This window comes from Lacerta agilis, chromosome 5 (assembly GCF_009819535.1).
Source record: "Lacerta agilis isolate rLacAgi1 chromosome 5, rLacAgi1.pri, whole genome shotgun sequence".
NCBI classification, from domain to species: Eukaryota; Metazoa; Chordata; class Lepidosauria; order Squamata; family Lacertidae; genus Lacerta; species Lacerta agilis.
This window is the reverse complement of record NC_046316.1, coordinates 42,676,012-42,694,409: the sequence shown is the minus strand read 5'-3', so window position 1 is coordinate 42,694,409 and position 18,398 is coordinate 42,676,012. Positions and strand designations below refer to the sequence as shown.

The window sequence follows — 18,398 nt, the reverse complement described above, 5'->3', positions numbered from 1 at the left end:
CAACCCCAGAATCGGACACAACTGGACCTAATGGTCAGGGGTCCCTTTACCTTTACCTTTAATTAACATTAAGGCCCAGAGATTTTTGTCAGAGATGGCAATGGGGGCTTTTTGCATGCAAAGCAGGTGATCTACCATTGAGCTATGATCCCTTCTGAAATGAAGTATGGTATGTGCATTTGTCAACACAACTTCATTTGACAATGTTTCAGATGTGGCAGCACTGTGCCTGCCCTTGTTTTATTGTAGTGATGGAGCTCTGAAGCTAGATAGGAGTGCATATTAGCAAATACCCCCTGGAAAATAAGATGTAGGGTCAGCAATGAATGCTTGATCATCATGACAATTCAGTTACAGTGAGCACAGATGCCAGTTCCTGTGCTGTTCTACAGGGAAGGCTATCACTGCAACACAGGAACTCACTAAGAACATATCTGCCTTATACCAAGTCAAACCATTGGTCCATACAGCTCAATATTGTCTACAATGATTGGCAGCAACTCCCAAGCGTTTCAAAGAGGGAGCTTCTCCCAGCCCAACATGGAGATTCTGGGGTCCTGGGACCTTTTGCCACCAGTATAGATGTACATCCACTAGCGATGGAGGAGAAATTCAATTCAGTACACATTTAAAGTAAACTCTATCAAATTTAACAACAACAACAACAACAACAACAACAACAACAACAACAACAACAACAACAACAACAACAATTAAGTTATTATTTATACCCCAGCCACTCTGGGTGGCTCTAATAATAATAATAATAATAATAATAATAATAATAATGCGACAAAACATCAAACATTTTAAAATTCCCTAAACAGGGCTGCCTTCAGATACCTTCTAAAAGTTTTCTAAAATTTGCACTTTCCAGAACAATACATGAACAGGTATATAATGATTTTTCAGATTTGCACTTATTCAGATTTCACAATGAAGTTCTCCAAGCACACAATGATTACAAAAATGCATATATCAGTGGGAAAGTGTGTGTGGAAATGAAGATAAGAGTGAAAATAACATACAAAAATGCAGTCTGTTATGGAGGATTCCTTTCAAGAATGTATACATTACTCAAAACTGCGTATTAAAATGTGTTTATTAGGAGAAATTCACACTAAGATGCTGGTGAATTTTCAAGAGGTTTATTTTTTTTTAAGGCAAATTGCTGCAAAATGTAGAACATTTATTACTTAAATGAGTAACAGAGAGAACCAGAACCGACAGACCTTTCCAGCCCTAGATCCCACTGTCAAGGCCATTCTCCTAATTCCAACTTGATCACACAGCTATGGGCACATTAAATGTCTGTGGGTGGGCAATGGAGAAGATCTGTTCCTTGTTCCTGAAGGTAATCAAAATTAGATATCTGAGAGCTGTGCTATATCAAAACTGAGGGTTGACGAAGGGGTGAGAAATAAATTATTGCTGCTTTCCCACCACCATCCATTTTAGATTCTTGCTTCCGCTAAAACACTTGGTGGCTCCCAGGGGCAGCTATAAGCTCCTTGTTTTGCAGATTTATTTATAGTGTTTGGACAGAATGTCTGCTTTTTGCAAAGATCCCTTTCCCAATGACTTTTAAATACTGCCTGCTTTTACTTCCAAAATGTTGCTGAAAGCTAGACACATTTTCCATGCTTCTTGTCTTTAAATAGACTCTTGTCTTATCTGAGCAGTTCATTAACTTTGCCCTTCTCGGAAAGCAATTAGCTTCCTCCCACAAAAGTTTTAAAGAGCTGTCCTTAAGTTTCCTCGCTGCCATGTGACTTTCTCAAAAGCTTCTGTCTAGTTAAGTAAGATTCTGATGAACATCTTCTAGCCCCTAATCTGTAGAGGGATGAAGCCAGGAAGATAGGTTTATGTTAGCTCAAAAACCAAGTAGTTTGCAAGTCAGAGGTCCAAACTGAATAGGCAGAACATCAGGTAGGCCACTGGCTTAAAATACAAGGTAAGGAACACAGGAACGCCCAAGAAAGCAGGCACATCATTGCATGAAACAGGAATACTGTAAACCAGGCACCCCCAAACTCGGCCCTCCAGCTGTTTTGGGACTACAAATCCCATCATCCCTGACCACTGGTCCTGTTAGCTAGGGATGATGGGAGTTGTAGTCCCAAAACAGCTGGAGGGCCGAGTTTGGGGATGCCTGCTGTAAACCGATAGCAGAAGTACAGGAAACCCCAAGGGCCTAAGAGAAAACAGTGCCTATGCAGTGGCAGTGACAGGACACAAACTTTCTTTGTTTCAGACCATATCTCATTCTGCAAGGGCACCTTTAATATTAATATTGTACTGATGTTTCACAATTTAACTTTGAATGTAGCCGAGGTTTGCTTGGGACTTTCGACTTTGCTACATCTTGTCCCAGTCCCAACAGAAATCTGAAATGCACCTGTGGAAAACTGAGCATTTCTGTCTTTCAATACTACTGAAATGGTTGTTTTTGCCATTTTTGGGACTTGTAACTTGCATGTCATGTCAAGTGTCCTGTGTGGAACTGTAGTTAAAAAATATGCCTGATGACATGCTGATCAATGTGCTAAAGTAAATTAAACCAACTTGAAGTGGTTGTATCCAATTTTTTAAAATAACCAAAACAGAAACATATAAGTTATCTGAGGAAAAATAACTTAAACTTACACTTAATATCTACATTTAAATATAATGATGTAACTGTTTGTTTAGACAAATACAGACACCATACAAACTGGTAATTCATAAAGATTTTGTTTTGCCTTGCAGGTTATTTACTTTCAATGAATTTCATCTCCTGCGAACTACACTATGCTGGGTCTTCCTACAACAAAACCCCAAAATTCAGATAATTCCATCTTATGATACCGTCCTCACATATTTTAGCAGGTAATTAAATGTATTTTTTAATCCCTACTCTACACACCAATTCATATCAACTGTGCATATTTTAAAACTTCTATAAAGTCTAAAAGCGCAATCGCTGCTGACACTGTCATCCAATACGGTAAAGAAACAGCATTAAACACACACACGTCAAGGGGATAAACCCCAAAATATAAAAATACAACCCTTCAGAACTAGAGAGTTTGAGGGCCCCTCTCAAAATCAGTATTTTGCAGGAAGGATTCAAGCATGTACCGGAAGTTTAGGTTTGCATAATTAGGCTGTGTGGGTACTAATCTGTTTGTGGCACAGAAATGTAGTTTTTCTCAATCTGGAATCATTTATGCTCATGCTCATCATGCTGTTTTCACTCTAGATTAATTCTAGATGCTGCCATCCACAAGGGTTGGTGTGTTTTTTGGGATACGTATTTGAAAATCCTCCCCTTGGTGAGATTATCCACCTTCCCATCACTGAGCATATTTAAGGTGAATGAAGAAGGAAGTGGTGATTGAATCATAGTATACACCCACAATGTCATTGGACAGGTGTGGATACACACATGGCCCGGCTGCCTACCTCTATCTTCAAATAGAACAGGATAATGCAGAATCAATCTGCAATGAGCTTTTTTTTTTTTTTTTTTTTTTTTTTGTATGAAACCAGTTTCTCAATAAGTGCTTTCCAGGGGCTAAAAAGTAAGCAATAGCTCTAGATTGTGTGTGGCTTACCTGGGGGGGGGGAGACCAAGAGCTTAGTCTCCTTTGATTTTACAATAAAATGTTCTATGTGCACACCCTTAGAGTGGATGAAAACACTCTGTTGCCCTAGCCTAACAAATCCATTTCCTCTGGTTAGGAAAGTGATGAGGAAATGCACTGAAAAGTGTGGCATGAACAGTAGTTAACAGGAAGACATATACACAAACAGTTCAGAACAAATGCTCAATAAAGACCAAATACAAGCTGACCTCTGCATACACTTTGTCCAGGTGAACGAGGATGAATGCTCAATAAATAGGTCATCTGGAAAAACCCAGAGTATGCCTGCAGCTGATGACACTAAGCACTTCTAGGCGCCACTGTTTTTGGGTGGGATTCAATCACATATTTTGTAGACTGCTTTGAGGGTGCAGAAGGCGTTTTTGGAGGAAAAAGAGAGGAGGGGGTCGGGAGAACTAACACACCGGCCGATGCAGGCCCCACATTCACCTTTTAGACTGAAATAATAAGCGACAAATGGATTTCAAGCCTCTCACATGAAAATGCTTTTCATTATCTTCGTTCTTCCCGCTGTCCTCAAACAGATCTTCTTGACATTGCTGTTTTGTTGTTGTTGTTACTATTCCCATAAGACATTCTTTCCTATGAGTCATGTATCAGTATAAAGAAATTACTGTTTGGCTCAAAATGGAGCTCCCTGCTTAGAATCTCTCTCTCTCTCTCTCTCTCTCTCTCTCTCTCTCTCTCTCTCTCTCTCTCATATTTCACCAGGAGATAGGAAATGAGTTGTGGGTGAATCAGTATTTACTAGTTTTACCCAAGAAGTATTTTTTATATGAAAACCTAGTGGAAAATGAGAAATTTTACGATGCACACATGTGCAAGCTGAGTATGATGCCAGATTGCAACTACGCAGTTCACATTTAAAGTAACGTGCTTCACTTTGCAACATCCTCTGTGCTGAAGCATTCTGTTTTCCCAATGATTTTGCAGTCAGGAGTTGCAGAGTTAACTAGCTACACCCCCAGTTTGCACTAAATCTGTTCTAACACTCCCACTTACATTCCCTTCAGTTTAAAATGTTTTGTCATTTACACATCTGTATTTATTTAGTTGAAGATTACTTTATGTAACCTGCTGCTATCTAGGGCATCTGGAAACAGAAAAGGAGCATGCTGCATTTGTGCATTAAGCAATAGGACACACTGGAACTTGAAGTCCGCTGTTGGTTATCCAGTTTTCAGTGAGACCCCTTTAAACATGATGAATGGGAATCAAACCAATAGGGTGTGTTGAAACAGGGACAATTATAGTTCCCCAGTCCTAAACATATTATTGGAAAGTGAGTCCTGTTGATTTCCATGGGACTTACTTGCATCTGATGACTGCACTTGAACACAAGAGTTATGCATGCTTTAGCACATTGGTTTCTCAGGCTGAAAGTGTGTTTATCTCTCTTTTGGATTTCAGTCAATATATAGTAGGTCTGGAAAGCCCAATTCAGCAAGTTAGTAAGTGTGACCATTTTATATCTTCTTTTTTTTAAAGGAAGCAAATCCTACGATCAGCAGAGTGGTGTTTATCCATTATAATTTAACAGGTGCAAATGTTCCAAGCACAGTTTTCAGTTTGCACAAAAATAGTCTGCTAAAGAGGATTGCTGAATCAAATCAAGGGGAATCCCTTGAGCTGGCACGTGCCTTTCCAGAAAAGAACAACAAAAAAAGCAGATGCACAAAGCTTAGCATTGTTCGGCAGCTGCACCAGAAATGAGGTAGCTTTGAGCTAGTTTAAAGCCACTCCTCATACAGTTTACCCATGCAGCTGTAGGAGAATCTCTACACAGCTGCCAATTCCCAGTTATTGGCCATTGTCCAAAGAACCATACAGCTAATTCCACCAGCGAAAGAGAGCTTTAGGTTTGGGTTTCTCCAAACAGTTCATAATTGTATAAACCTGTTGTTTGTTTGTTTGTTTGTTTGTTGTATTTATACATTCCTCTAGGAAGCTTAAGGTGGTGTACTTGGTTAACCACCTCCTCAATTTATCCTCGCAACAACCCTATGGGGGTAGGTTAGGCTGAGAGATAGTGACTGGCCCAAGGTCAGCTGGTGAGCTTCATGACTGAATGGGACTTTGATAGCTGCCCCCCCCCCGGCCAAAAAGTCCTATTCTGACACTAACCACTCAGCTCCAACCATATGAGTTTTAAGCTGCTTTCTGTGGCTTGGCTCCTCCCTTGCTCTTCCCTTCATGTAAGGGGTGTGTGTGATTTCTGCTAACTCCCCACCACACACACAAACACACAATCTATAGACATTCATGCCATAACCCATTCCCAAATATCCCCCAATTCCTAGGGATAAATTTCAGGAGTGAGAGGTGGGGTTCTGCAGAGGTTAAGGGAAGCTTGCTTTGTGAATGTAAACTTGGTTCAGTCACAGATGGGAAGTGAGGTGCCAAACAAATGTACTTACCGGTAATATTGTTTAAATACTTTACCCTGTTACCTGCTGGGAGCAGTCTGTCACCTGAAGACTGGGATGGAAATTCCTGAAATAACACTATAAAGCTGTATTTCGGTGCTCAAGCATTCCTTAACTTTTTGAGTGTTTGAACAAACTTTTGGACACTGCAAGATAGTGGAGAATAGAGGCACAGCGGTATTCTAGAAGGCAAATAAGTCTTTTAAAATATGCTTAGTTCAAATAGTTCATTTAAAAAATATGATTAGTTCAAATATGCTTACTCAAGAGAGTGCAATCCAATAATTAGAATGTGGATATCCCTGTGTGTTTAAGTAGTGAATTCAGCTCAAATATAATGTGCAGAGAAAACAGCTGTTTTCTGTGTAAAGTCGCTGAAAGCTATCTATTGTGTAAAGCGGTGGAAAAAACCACTTTGCAGTTCCTTTCTGCCTTTTGAAGTGAAGTGCAGCAACAGGCATCTGATTCTTCTCTGACCTTTCAAAGGCAGGGTGTGGGTTGCTTCGATTTCAGAGAACTTACTTCCGGTTGCCTTGCATCTATAAAAATAAAGTATTCAAAGTATCTATTCTAGGGAGAGCAATGTTGCAAATGAACGCTGAAAAAGAAGCCAGGAGTGGAGGTGGGGGTTGGGGAATCGTTTCATTCAGAGCTTCCTTAATGAACGACTGTGATTTAGAGTTGGGTCTATTGTGGCATACCTTTGTTCTTCTGCAAAGAAACACCCATGAAAAGAAGTATAGTGAGAAAAATGTCCAGCAAAGATCCATAAACAGGAATGGGCAGAGGTTTAGGCAGGATCCAAACTGTGGAACTAGTTCAATGGGCTCAAAGGGCCTTTAGGATGCATGCAAACCTGTGCCAAATTACATGGGGGTAAGTCCTATCGAACTCAATTTTGAGTAGACATGCTTGTGATACAGCATAGGGGGACCAGCTGTTCAAAGACAAAACTCAAAAATTTCAAGGAGTAGGACATGCCACCTTGTGAGCCAAATTTTCCAGCTTCAGGATTCTCCCCCCCCCTTGTAATCTGCATGTGGATTTGGGAATGGTTTGTTTGTTTGTTTGTTTCGGCATGGCATTTCCCTCTGCCACCAAGGGTTATTATGTTTCTTCCCCAGTAGAATAAGAAAAAGCATAAGGACAGAAACATTATAATTGACACTTCCCTGGGGAGATGAAGGTGGATTCTTGGGAATGGTTAATGCTAGGCACTTTTAAAAACAGGGCAGCCTGGACCAGTTTTCTGTAAATCAATACAAAGTAAAACAGAAATCTAGCAATGAAACTGGCTTGCTTCACTAAAGCCTCATTTGGAAAAATTTGGATTGTTTATCAAATATTACCTGAGGACTCCACTTAGATCAGTGAACCCTTTTGTTTAGTCTACCAGCTCTGTGCTGCTGGCTTCCTCCTCCCTGGCAAGGATTTGGCCTCACACAGCTCCTATTTCCTATTAATCATTATATAACCTAAATGGTTGGTTAGATATTTCCTGCTGTTAATAATGCAGTCAACCTTTGAATCAACCTCTAAGAAACCTTTCATATAACCTTTCAGAGGGTTGATTTTTTTTAGTGAATTATTCTTTGTATGTCACTCTCATATAAAACTTTGAGGTGCAAAAAAAAAAAACCCACCCCCAATTGTAGAATCATATGCTTGAATGGTGGCTACATTTGGACGTAATAATAAACTATGGTTTATCATTAAATGAGCACGTCTAGGTGAACTTTGAGCTTGCACACTTCCCCTCATGTCTCACGGTGTGTGTGATCAGACACATTTCCTTCCATTTCTAACTAACCACAGTTTATTGTTATGTCTGAACCAGGACAAACCATGATTGACTGAACCAAGCCAACCTCGAAGATTGGTTTATGAAGCTGGCTTATTTAATTAATCCCTACTTACGATTGCCCACTGTACCTCTGAGTGAATGTAATGCTAAACTGTGGCTAGTTGAAAACAGAATTAAAACTTCTGATCTCTTTGCAGACTCAGTGGAAAAGTGGGCAGGGGGAGGAAAAATGACTGAAGCCAGTGTGTTTGTGTCTGCACACAAAAGCTCATACCAAGAACAAACTTAGTTGGTCTCTAAGGTGCTACTGGAAGGATTTTTAGATTTTAGATTTTATTTTAGATTTTGTTTTGACTATGGCAGACCAACACGGCCACCTACCTGTAACTTTAAATATGTTAAGTGGTATGGAAATTAAGTAACAAATCAATCAATCATTTCCCCAGGTAGGTTCTCCAACCATCTACCTTGATGTTATTCTTAATCAGGACTCACTCTACCCTGTCTTCTCCCCCCACCCTTGCCACAGACACAAACACACTGGCTTCAGTCATTTATTCTGTTTTCAACTAGCCACAGTTTAGCATTACATTCACTATGAGGAACAGTGGGCAATCATAAGTATGGTTTAATGAAATAAGCCAGCTTCATAGACCAATCTTCGAGGTTGGCTTGATTCAGTAAATCATGGTTTGTCCTGGTTCAGACATAACAATAAACTGTGGTTAGTTAGAAATGGAAGGAAATGTGTCTGATCACACACACCGTGAGACATGAGGGGAGGTGTGCAAGCTCAAAGTTCACCTAAACAAAGTGTGCATGCACACGAAAGCTCATACCAAGAACAAACTTAGTTGGTCTCTAAGGTGCTACTGGAAGGATTTTTTGATTTTAGATTTTATTTTAGATTTTGTTTTGACTATGGCAGACCAACACGGCCACCTACCTGTAACTTTAAATATGTTAAGTGGTATGGAAATTAAGTAACAAATCAATCAATCATTTCCCCAGGTAGGTTCTCCAACCATCTACCTTGATGTTATTCTTAATCAGGACTCACTCTACCCTGTCTTCTCCCCCCACCCTTGCCACAGACACAAACACACTGGCTTCAGTCATTTATTCTGTTTTCAACTAGCCACAGTTTAGCATTACATTCACTATGAGGAACAGTGGGCAATCATAAGTATGGTTTAATGAAATAAGCCAGCTTCATAGACCAATCTTCGAGGTTGGCTTGATTCAGTAAATCATGGTTTGTCCTGGTTCAGACATAACAATAAACTGTGGTTAGTTAGAAATGGAAGGAAATGTGTCTGATCACACACACCGTGAGACATGAGGGGAGGTGTGCAAGCTCAAAGTTCACCTAAACAAAGTGTGCATGCACACGAAAGCTCATACCAAGAACAAACTTAGTTGGTCTCTAAGGTGCTACTGGAAGGATTTTTTGATTTAATATATTTAAAAATATCTCTAAGAAGTCTACAAAACAGCTGAAGCAACAACAGGCACTTGAAACAAAATATTACAAAAATACAGTTACATATAAAAATGGTACATTAGTACAAAGTTAATTCTTACTGTTGCATTACCATTGGTATCTTTCATACTAGGAAATCAGTTTTGTCTTGGGAAAAGCCTGAAATAAATGCATGTGGAATCTCACTTGCCTTGCATATGAGAATCACATGCATAACTCATTGCGGTGACACATTTTGGCATTTCAGCATGTGCACAGAAACCTCACGTAATAATCTATGTGCATTTGTAATGTTTGCAGATGCTTTCCATGTAGAAAATGAATAATAGCTGTAGCAATACCAAGCTTGGATAGGAAATCATGCTGGATTTAAACAAAGTTTTCTGCTCCATTGTTTTGTTTTTAGTTTACCCAAGATATGTGCCTTCCTGGAAAGGGAAGCAGGACAGCAATACGTAGCTATTTTTCAGTCCCTCCGTTTGCATGGCATCACTTCAAGTAAGTTTACTTTTTCTTTAGAACCTAAACATACAGTTGCAGTGAGTTTTTCAAATGAAAATGCACTCCCAAATTTTGTGTGCCCCCCTTCATAGGTCTGCTCTGCCCTTTTTAATATAAAATCACATATGCATATGGTACTTTGCAAAAAAAAAAAAAAAACAGGTTTCAGAAGTCTCTACCCCAAGGGGCTTATAGTCTTAAAATAGAGAGATAGGAAGGAGCAGAGGAAGGAACTGGAAGCAGGAGTTTACAGGGTAAGAGCATATGATTACTTTCATTACACATAATTGGGCTTAGTTGCAATAAGATGGTTTAAATTGTGCACGCATATAACACAGAGACACAAAACTACTAGTATATGCATGTATATAACTGCAAATAGAGAGCCATTTTTAACTAAGGTCTTCTAAGAGTAGACCTGTTGAAATTAATTAAACTAAATAAGCCATGCACATTGGGTCTACTCTGAGTAGATGTAGCATTGGAGACCACCCATGTATCCGAAACATTCTATGCATATTTTCCTTATGTGTTTCCTCCATTTATTTGGGCAAAATCTATTGCAGTTCTCTCTTTTTTGAAACAAAATTCAATATTCCATGATACTAGAATTCCACAATGCATTAAAAATAACAATTTCCCCAAACTAATGAAGGAATCCAAATTTTTTGATAAACCCACCATTAATCACCCAGGTTAATGTTCACTGAAACTAGTTGAAAACGGCATTTCTGATAGGGTTGGGAATTCTTTTTCAGAAACATGCAAATAGTTTTGAATTTTCCCCACTACTAGCACACTGTGTTTCATGAGATGTAAAAAATCCAGCAGCAACTTATATATGATATAAAGTAAAACTGTTTTATTTAAAAAAAACAAAACCTCATGGTCTACCATTGATGGCAAATATAGGACCTTTAAGAACCAACTCAAAGCAAGCAGACTGATCATCCAGGAAATGTGATTTTGCATGCAGAGACACTATTATTCTATGCATAAATTGCTCATCTTATTGTGGGTTTGGGGCCCACAAAAAGGTGCAGCATCAGTTGCCCCCAAACAGGCCAGTTGTGAGTCTTTTTTCCAGCTTGATCATGATTTTGACTACAGTACAAGACAGGTGGTCAACTCTGTAGGCTTTGACAGCGCTGATCACTTGCTTGAGGATGGCTGAAGGGGTCTGATCCCAGAATTTCTGTCACTGTTCTCTTCCTCAAGAGTTGATCAGCATTCTCACAACCGAAAGTGTTCATTTTCCAACAGACATATCCTAATGTATACATGCATGTGTGTTGTCTGCTGCTCAGTGCGATGATGGACAATGTTGGGAAGGGAGAAAAGTTCAGGACAATGTTGGGAAGGGAGAAAAGTTGTCTGATGTAAAAACCTAAGAAGAGCTATGCTGAATCAGACTGAAATCTCACCCAGTCACTGAAATCAATGGTAGTAATTCCATTTATTTCTGTGTATCTACCCAGAATATGACCAAAAAAGTTGGTTATCACCATTTGTTTTCAAAGCCCTTTTGATCTTACCGTGACTTACTCAGTCTCCATCTTGGAACTAAGTCTACAAGCTGACTTTTGGGGGTTGTTTTTTTTTAATTCCTCATCTCTATCCCATCCTTTCTGTATCATCTCACCTTCTGGAGAGTTTTGGAGAACTCAGAGGCTTGCCACATTTTTGTGACATGTTGGTTGGTCCTAATAAAAGCATTAGCCAAGTGCAGACATTGAAGTTTCTACTTCCCACTGTAACAGCCTCTCACTATTTAATGCTTATCCAGCACCAACTACATGAAAGGCACTTTTCGTACATTTTGCAATGTGAGAGGGAAAGAAGAATGGAAGCTTATTGTCATGCGCCCTTTAAAAGAAACCACATTTAACAAGAAATCTTTTTGATTCACCCACTTTGTCAGTACATTTGTTTTGGAACAATAGCTGCTTTCAATAGCAAGCCCATGTTACATTGACTTCTTTCAGCCTGAATAGACTGTGATGACATCATGCAAAGCCATTTCTGGCCACGAAACTGAAATGCATACTTTGCTATACGCAAACAGCACCGCATTCTTCAGCAGCAGTAGCACAGACGAGAGCCCAGATTAATTTCTTCCTCATTGTGCTGTGAGCATCTCAAAAAGCAGGTTAATGTAAAACCCAGCCAAATGTTGTTAAACCCGATTCTTGGCATTTGTGTCTGGCCTGCAGAAGCACAGGGAAGGAAGAATGGCACCCCTGCAAACTGTGCAAATCCCAGTTGTTGAGACAATTGAGGATCTGTGCATGGCTGTCAAAAAGAAAACTTCATCTGACAGTTTTTAATTTTGGCGGAATGCTGAGCGGAAGCAGGAAGGGGCACTGTGCAGAAAGTATAAAGGAGAGTCAATTTGGACAAAGTAGTGATTGAACTAAGTGAGTGGTGCCATGGCTAGACAGGTGGATGGGAGAGGATAGATTTATACCAGGGGTGGGATTCTTTTTTCTGTTGAAGGTTTGCATTCCCATGAGGCTGATACTTTTGATTGAAGGGGCAAACAATGATGTGGTCAGGGCCAGCCCTTTCTTTGTCTTTCTGCAACCCGTTCTCTCCTGACGAATTCATTAGTTCCTCTCTCTGCGTTGACCTCACAGCTTCTGAGCTCCTCATATTCTTCAACAAGGTGTGGCCTTAAAACCCCAGCTCACATGCCTGTGCTTCCCTTTTGCATTCTTGCTGCGTCTCCTCTTTCCAAAAACTCTTCCTGCTTTTAGTGTTGTGCCTGCAGAGTCCTGCAAGTGCATCACCAATAATATCGGACTCAGCAGGTGCAGTGACATCACTTTTTTGTTTTCTGATTAACAGAAATTTAATAATAATTCATTTTCCTCTCTTCTTCCCAAAGGCAGGCATCTGGAGGAACTCTGGGCAATTAACTTCCTTCCTCTGCCGTGGCTGACGAGGATCTTGTCTGATCATTACCATGCAGTGAGTTGGTATGCTTACTATACTGCGCAAATGGGGGGATTTTAGTTCTTTTTAACTTCACAGTTTTCCTAGTATGTCTATGCCTATAAAAATCCAGGCCTGCTTTGAAGTGTGTAGAGGGCTTGTCATTCAGCTCGGACACTGAAAACAGATACACAGTGGAGGAAGTGTACATGGAAGCATGGACATAATTTCTAACATTGTTTAAGGAAAATAATGATGAATCAATAATGATGAAGCCATGACAGTTAATAACCTGGACATCTCTTGTTAAAATGCATGCATTAAAACCACGATGTCCCGGGTGTGAACTGTCATGGCTTCCCCAAAGAATCCTGGAACTGTAGTTTGTTGAGGGAAGCTGAGAGTTGTTAAGAGACCCCGTTCCCTTAAAAGAGCTACAGTTCTCAGACTGCCACATTTAACAACTTGGCCACCATATTCTGTACTAGCTCTGACCTGCACACCATCTTCAAGGGCAGCCACATGTAGGAAACATTACAGTAGTACAGGCAGGAAGTCACCACAACATGGACAACTGAGTCCAGGCTGTCCCAGGCCAAGAAGGGTCATAGTTGATGAACCAGCCTAAGCTGGGCATTAGCATCCCTGGCCACAGAATCCACTTGATCCAGGAGTACTTCCTGACAACAAGCTTGTTCCTTCATTCAGGGGGAGTACTACAACCCCTTCAATAACAAGTTGTATACCTAATTCCTAGACATGGGAACTCCCCATGTTAGGCTAAAGCACTGAATTGGCACCTGTGTTTTATTGAAAACCATGTTTTATTGAAAAAAATTGAACTCATGAACTCTATATGAAGTTTTCTTTTCCTTTCAGCTAGAGAATGGTGGTGACATGGTATTTCAGAGAGACTTTAACACTCAGGCAGTGAGATTTGGTCTGGTGCTTACACAGGTAGGTCACTATTAAAACGTGAAGAATTTCTACACAGGATGGAAGGCAGGAGACCGCCTGCTGACAAAACATTTCACATGACCTAACATGACGATGGGAGGGATATGCATGAATATGAGAAAAAGATAAAGGATTTAATATATATGCTAAAATTGGCTGGAAGATACTGTTGCTGCCAACTCTGAAATCACTGGCCGAGATAACGTTTCAAACTGTTCTTATAACATTTTTTACCATTTCCTCCAATTGTTGATGTTTTTGCCACCCTGGGCTCTTTCAGGAGGAAGGGTGGTATATAAATTGAATAAATAAATAAATACAGATTGAAATTGGGGGGGGGGGATGGGAAGGCAAAATTGTGGCAAGAATTAGTGAGGTGAATTTTGTCCATACATGCAAGCAATGGGCAACTGTTCAGTCTTTTGCGATGTTCCCACGGTCCTTCCCCTTAGAGGTCACTAGGTCAGCTGCTCTGTTGAATCCAGACTTCTCTTAATGGCCCTCTCACAGTACTTACAGATCTTTTTGCTGACATAACTTTGAAATTAACTGGGATAAAGCTGCATTTTTTTATTTAAAAAAATAATAATCTCTTGGTTACTACTTCAGGAGCCAAGGTACCATTCTGAAATAATTTCCATTTATGGATTCTTCTTTGAGATAAAAGCAATAAAACATGATGCTTCAGCCTACAGTTTTTACATGCAGGTAAGAAAAGCATTTCTGTGGTTCTCTCTGACTCGGACCACCATCAGTCTTTAGGGAGATGTATAAAACATTGAACTAGGCTACACCCTGAAAACAATAAATTGCCTCAAGGAAGATTGTGTCACTGGCATTTTTGGCTATAGGTAAGGAGAAGGGAAATAGTGTTAAGGCTGACTTGCAAAACTGGGCAGAAGTGCTCCTGTGCAACTCCCCATTAGGGTGACCAAGGAGTATGGGGATCCTACCCCTTTAATAGCCGGGTAGACGAGCAGTTCAGCAGGTGTAGCTAAGACAAAGGGTATGTATATATTGCCATTCCAGCTCCATTGCATTCCCACCTCTGGTGTCTGAAGTCAAGTTAGTACACATGACATTAGCTTCAACCCATATGTATCCTGCAGCTTCTTGAGAAATACTCCTGTTTGATGCTTTCTCCTCAAACCAACTTCCTTCTGACTTCAAAAAGCAAGTCACAGGTTAGTTGAGGTGTATACAGTTCAAACAGCCATTCTGCATGTGCAGAATGATAGTTTCCTTGAACTGGAGTTCAGGGGGATGTACAGATGCAGGTAAACAAATCAGATAATATGAAGACACCATCACCTGCTCTCTACTGTAGTTGTGTATAGCAAATGCAACATGAAATGCACAAGGGAAGTGGCCACCTTGCTTGCATTTGCAGCTACTAATGTGTACATACTCAAAGGAAAAACAATGGGAGCTAGGAAGACCAGTTAGGTAAAAAGAGACTGATCTACCTTGAATTAGGATTTTCTTGGTGGAGGTTTTTGTGTACCTTCAGCTCACAGACGCTGACAAATAACAATTTAACCCTGTGTCATTTCAGAGAGTCAAACATGCAGATCCAATTATATCTTTTTTTACTGCCGAACGGAGTCCTGTCAGTTTAAAGGAGACACGTGAAGTTAAGTATGAAATCAAAGCACAGTGTCAGATAGATGGGAAATGGGAAGAGTTCACTACGGAGAGACTTACTCAAAGGTTTGGAGTTAAGAAGCCCAGCTGTAAAAGCATGGTAAGTCAGGGAAAGGGAACATTTTGTACATTTCAAAAACAAAACTGTTACATTGACTTCCTAAATAGCATAGATAGAAACTTGAGTGCTAACTCTTGCCTCTTTCTGAATGCAGGTTTTGAAAGCATGCATACCATCTGTTCCAATCTATGTGACCTTTGCTCTTCTTTTCCCAACATCATAAGAGACAACAAGCACTCTCTGGGCAGCTCTGCTGAAGGACTCATTTTGACACCTAGCATATGCGTAGGAGTGTTAATATCATATGTCTAAGGGCCTGCACTGGTCAGGCAGGTGATCACATTTCGCATAACAGGAGAATAAACTGCACCCTTCCCTCATGCTCAGCTCATTTAGACGTTAATCCCTATTTGCATTGTACTCTTATTTCCTGTGGCAAATGCTGCAAATAGATTGCAATTGCTTAGGTGTAGCTTCAAATTACCAATCTGGTGCCCACTAGCAAATGAAGGGCATGAACCGTTCCTCCCACATGGATGTAAACAGCCGTGTGCATGGCATTTTAGAGAGCTTTCTTTTTCCACTCTCCCCAGCTGGCCTTCAGCCAGGTGCACTACAGCTCATCTAGTCATTATTGATTTCGGGAAGCCATTAATGTTGCTCACATAAAAGTGTCAGGTAACCCCACCTAGTCTAGCCCCCATCCCATTGCACAGGCTACTGTACAAATAAAGGCAAGAGCCATCTCCATACCAGGAAACTGGAGATCAAGCACCCCAAACAATCCTGGTTTATACTTAAATTCTTCTGCCAGAATCACCAACATTGTCTAAATCCTGAGACATAATCTAAATGTATGGCCTTATAGCTTTGCTCTTGCTCTATCTCAAATTGCCTGTAGAGCCCCACCAGGTAGGTGTTTTTATTGTAATCTGCAATATGTCCTTGAAAACAGTAACAGTGCAATAGTGGTGGATGTATTCTGCTTTAGTTCTGTTATGCTTCTCCAGTTCTACCACATTTTCACTGTCCAGAGGGGTTGAAGAGCAACAAAAGCAGGACAAGAACAAACCAGTGTGCTATAAAAAGTTTGAGGATTTCAGCAGGACGTTATGAGGTGTGCGCTGATTGGAAATGAAGCAGCATGGCTGCCTCAAAACTTTTGCAGGTACAAACAGTGTGGAAGGTAGGGTTGCATATAGCAGCCCCAATAGCACCAGGAGCATAAATCATCTTGAATGCACAAGAAAAGGGATTTCTGGAGGGTTAGTTATTCCGGTAATGGAAGGGGGAGGCAAGGAGAGCCTGTTTATGCCCAGCCTTGCCAGTTGCCAGTTGTAACCCGAACCGCACTCCTTATTAAACCTGACAACTCCCAGGTGAGGTGAATTCTGGGAGGTCAAAGCAACTGCTTCCAAAGGGGCTTGGAGACACCACACCTGCACTTCTCAGATAAATCCCTCTCCGTTTATCAAAAACAACAGGCCTAGCACCCAGGTGCCTTTCCCGCCCTGCAATTCAACACAGCCTGTTGTTTTCCCTTGAAATCCCACTCTTTCACCCACATAGTATGCTTCCATGGCTAGAAACATGGGAGATCACAAGAATGCTTGGCATAAATATACTTTAGACCCCAAATTGCATGAAGTTTTATTAAGAATAAAACAGGAAGAGAGGAGGACAAATGAACAAAACATGATGAGGGGGGGAAAGGAGCCTGTTGGTTCAAAGTTATCCAACCTACCGGTAACTTTGCTACTTACAAACAGGCTTCTGGTTTTCTCATGAACAACGTTCCCTTTATTTTTGGTTTCTTAATGTAGTGTTCTGCTTCTTCCCTTTGTCCTCCTGCTTTTTAAAATTCTAAATAAACTTCTTACCATTGGCTGTGGGGTTCATACATGTATTTCTTCCAGACTCTCCCCACAGGAGAGAACCTGATGTTCCCCATAAGATCTCCCACCCACTACCTTTATGTGAACTGGATGGGTGTGTGACTAGGGTGGCCACCAGCCCCGCTGCCTCCTGATGTCGTTGGACTACAACTTCCAACTTGGCTGGTCAAGGGCTGATGGGAGTTGGAGCCCAACCACCTCTGGAAGGCACCATGTGTGCTACCCCTGAATTGAAGGAATGTCCTTTAACAGAGGACTATCCTCTGTCACACTGCATGTGAAAGGCAGCATGTGAAAATCCGGCAGCACATCTCCTTGCCTTCATATGGTTGTATGGCGTAGCCAAATTGGTTCATTATTTTCACGGCTGTGAAAGTTTTCCTGAAAGTTGCTTTAACCAGTTATCTTGTCAATGACTGTCAATGTCATTTTTGAAGGTGGCATCCACCCTCTTGTTCTCTGCCACCCCACATGGCATGTGTGCCTGCTTTTAACATGCCACTGCTGATACAAACAATGACATAGTGGCGGGCCTGTTGTTTAGCATGGGAGACTGAGAGGGAGATATGACAGCCATCTTCAAATATCTAAAGGGCTGCCACATGAAATATTGCTTTCTCCTGCTCTGGAGGGCAGGACCCAAACCAATGGCTTCTAGAAAGGAGATTCTGACTAAAACATCAGGAAGAACTTTCTGGCAAAATAAATAAAAAAATTGTCCAGTAGTACTACTGGACAATTTTTTATTTATTTCAACTGCGTCAGACCAACATTGCTGCCTACCTGAATCTAGAACTTTCTGGCTGTAAGAGCTGTTTGACGAGAGGTGGTGAGCTCTTCTTCATTGGAGGTTTTTCAGCACACAGGTTGGATGGCCATCTGTCCTCAGCTCTATGATTTTATTATTCTGCCTTGTAAGCTTGAGTTTGCCTTCCTCCGCTTCAGTGGAGTTGTTACAGAAAAATACAGAAGATTGTGGTTGGTGCTTACTCTTGACCCAGCTGAATAAAGCATACTTTGTTGTAAAATATCAAAGTGTTCCTGGC

The 18,398-nt window shown here is 40.7% G+C and overlaps 1 protein-coding gene across 1 annotated transcript in view; it reads left to right on the top strand.

Moving 5' to 3' along the window:
* BTBD16 (BTB domain containing 16) overlaps window positions 1–15,838 on the top strand; it is a 29,199-nt gene extending 13,361 nt beyond the window's left edge. The window contains exons 11-17 of the mRNA XM_033149494.1: window positions 2,749–2,868; window positions 9,767–9,858; window positions 12,749–12,831; window positions 13,675–13,752; window positions 14,362–14,460; window positions 15,308–15,496; window positions 15,612–15,838. Of these exons, the coding sequence (XP_033005385.1) occupies window positions 2,749–2,868; window positions 9,767–9,858; window positions 12,749–12,831; window positions 13,675–13,752; window positions 14,362–14,460; window positions 15,308–15,496; window positions 15,612–15,680 (730 nt within the window). The 3' untranslated portion in view covers window positions 15,681–15,838. The remainder of the gene's footprint in view (window positions 1–2,748; window positions 2,869–9,766; window positions 9,859–12,748; window positions 12,832–13,674; window positions 13,753–14,361; window positions 14,461–15,307; window positions 15,497–15,611) is intronic.
* Window positions 15,839–18,398: the final 2,560 nt, after the last annotated feature.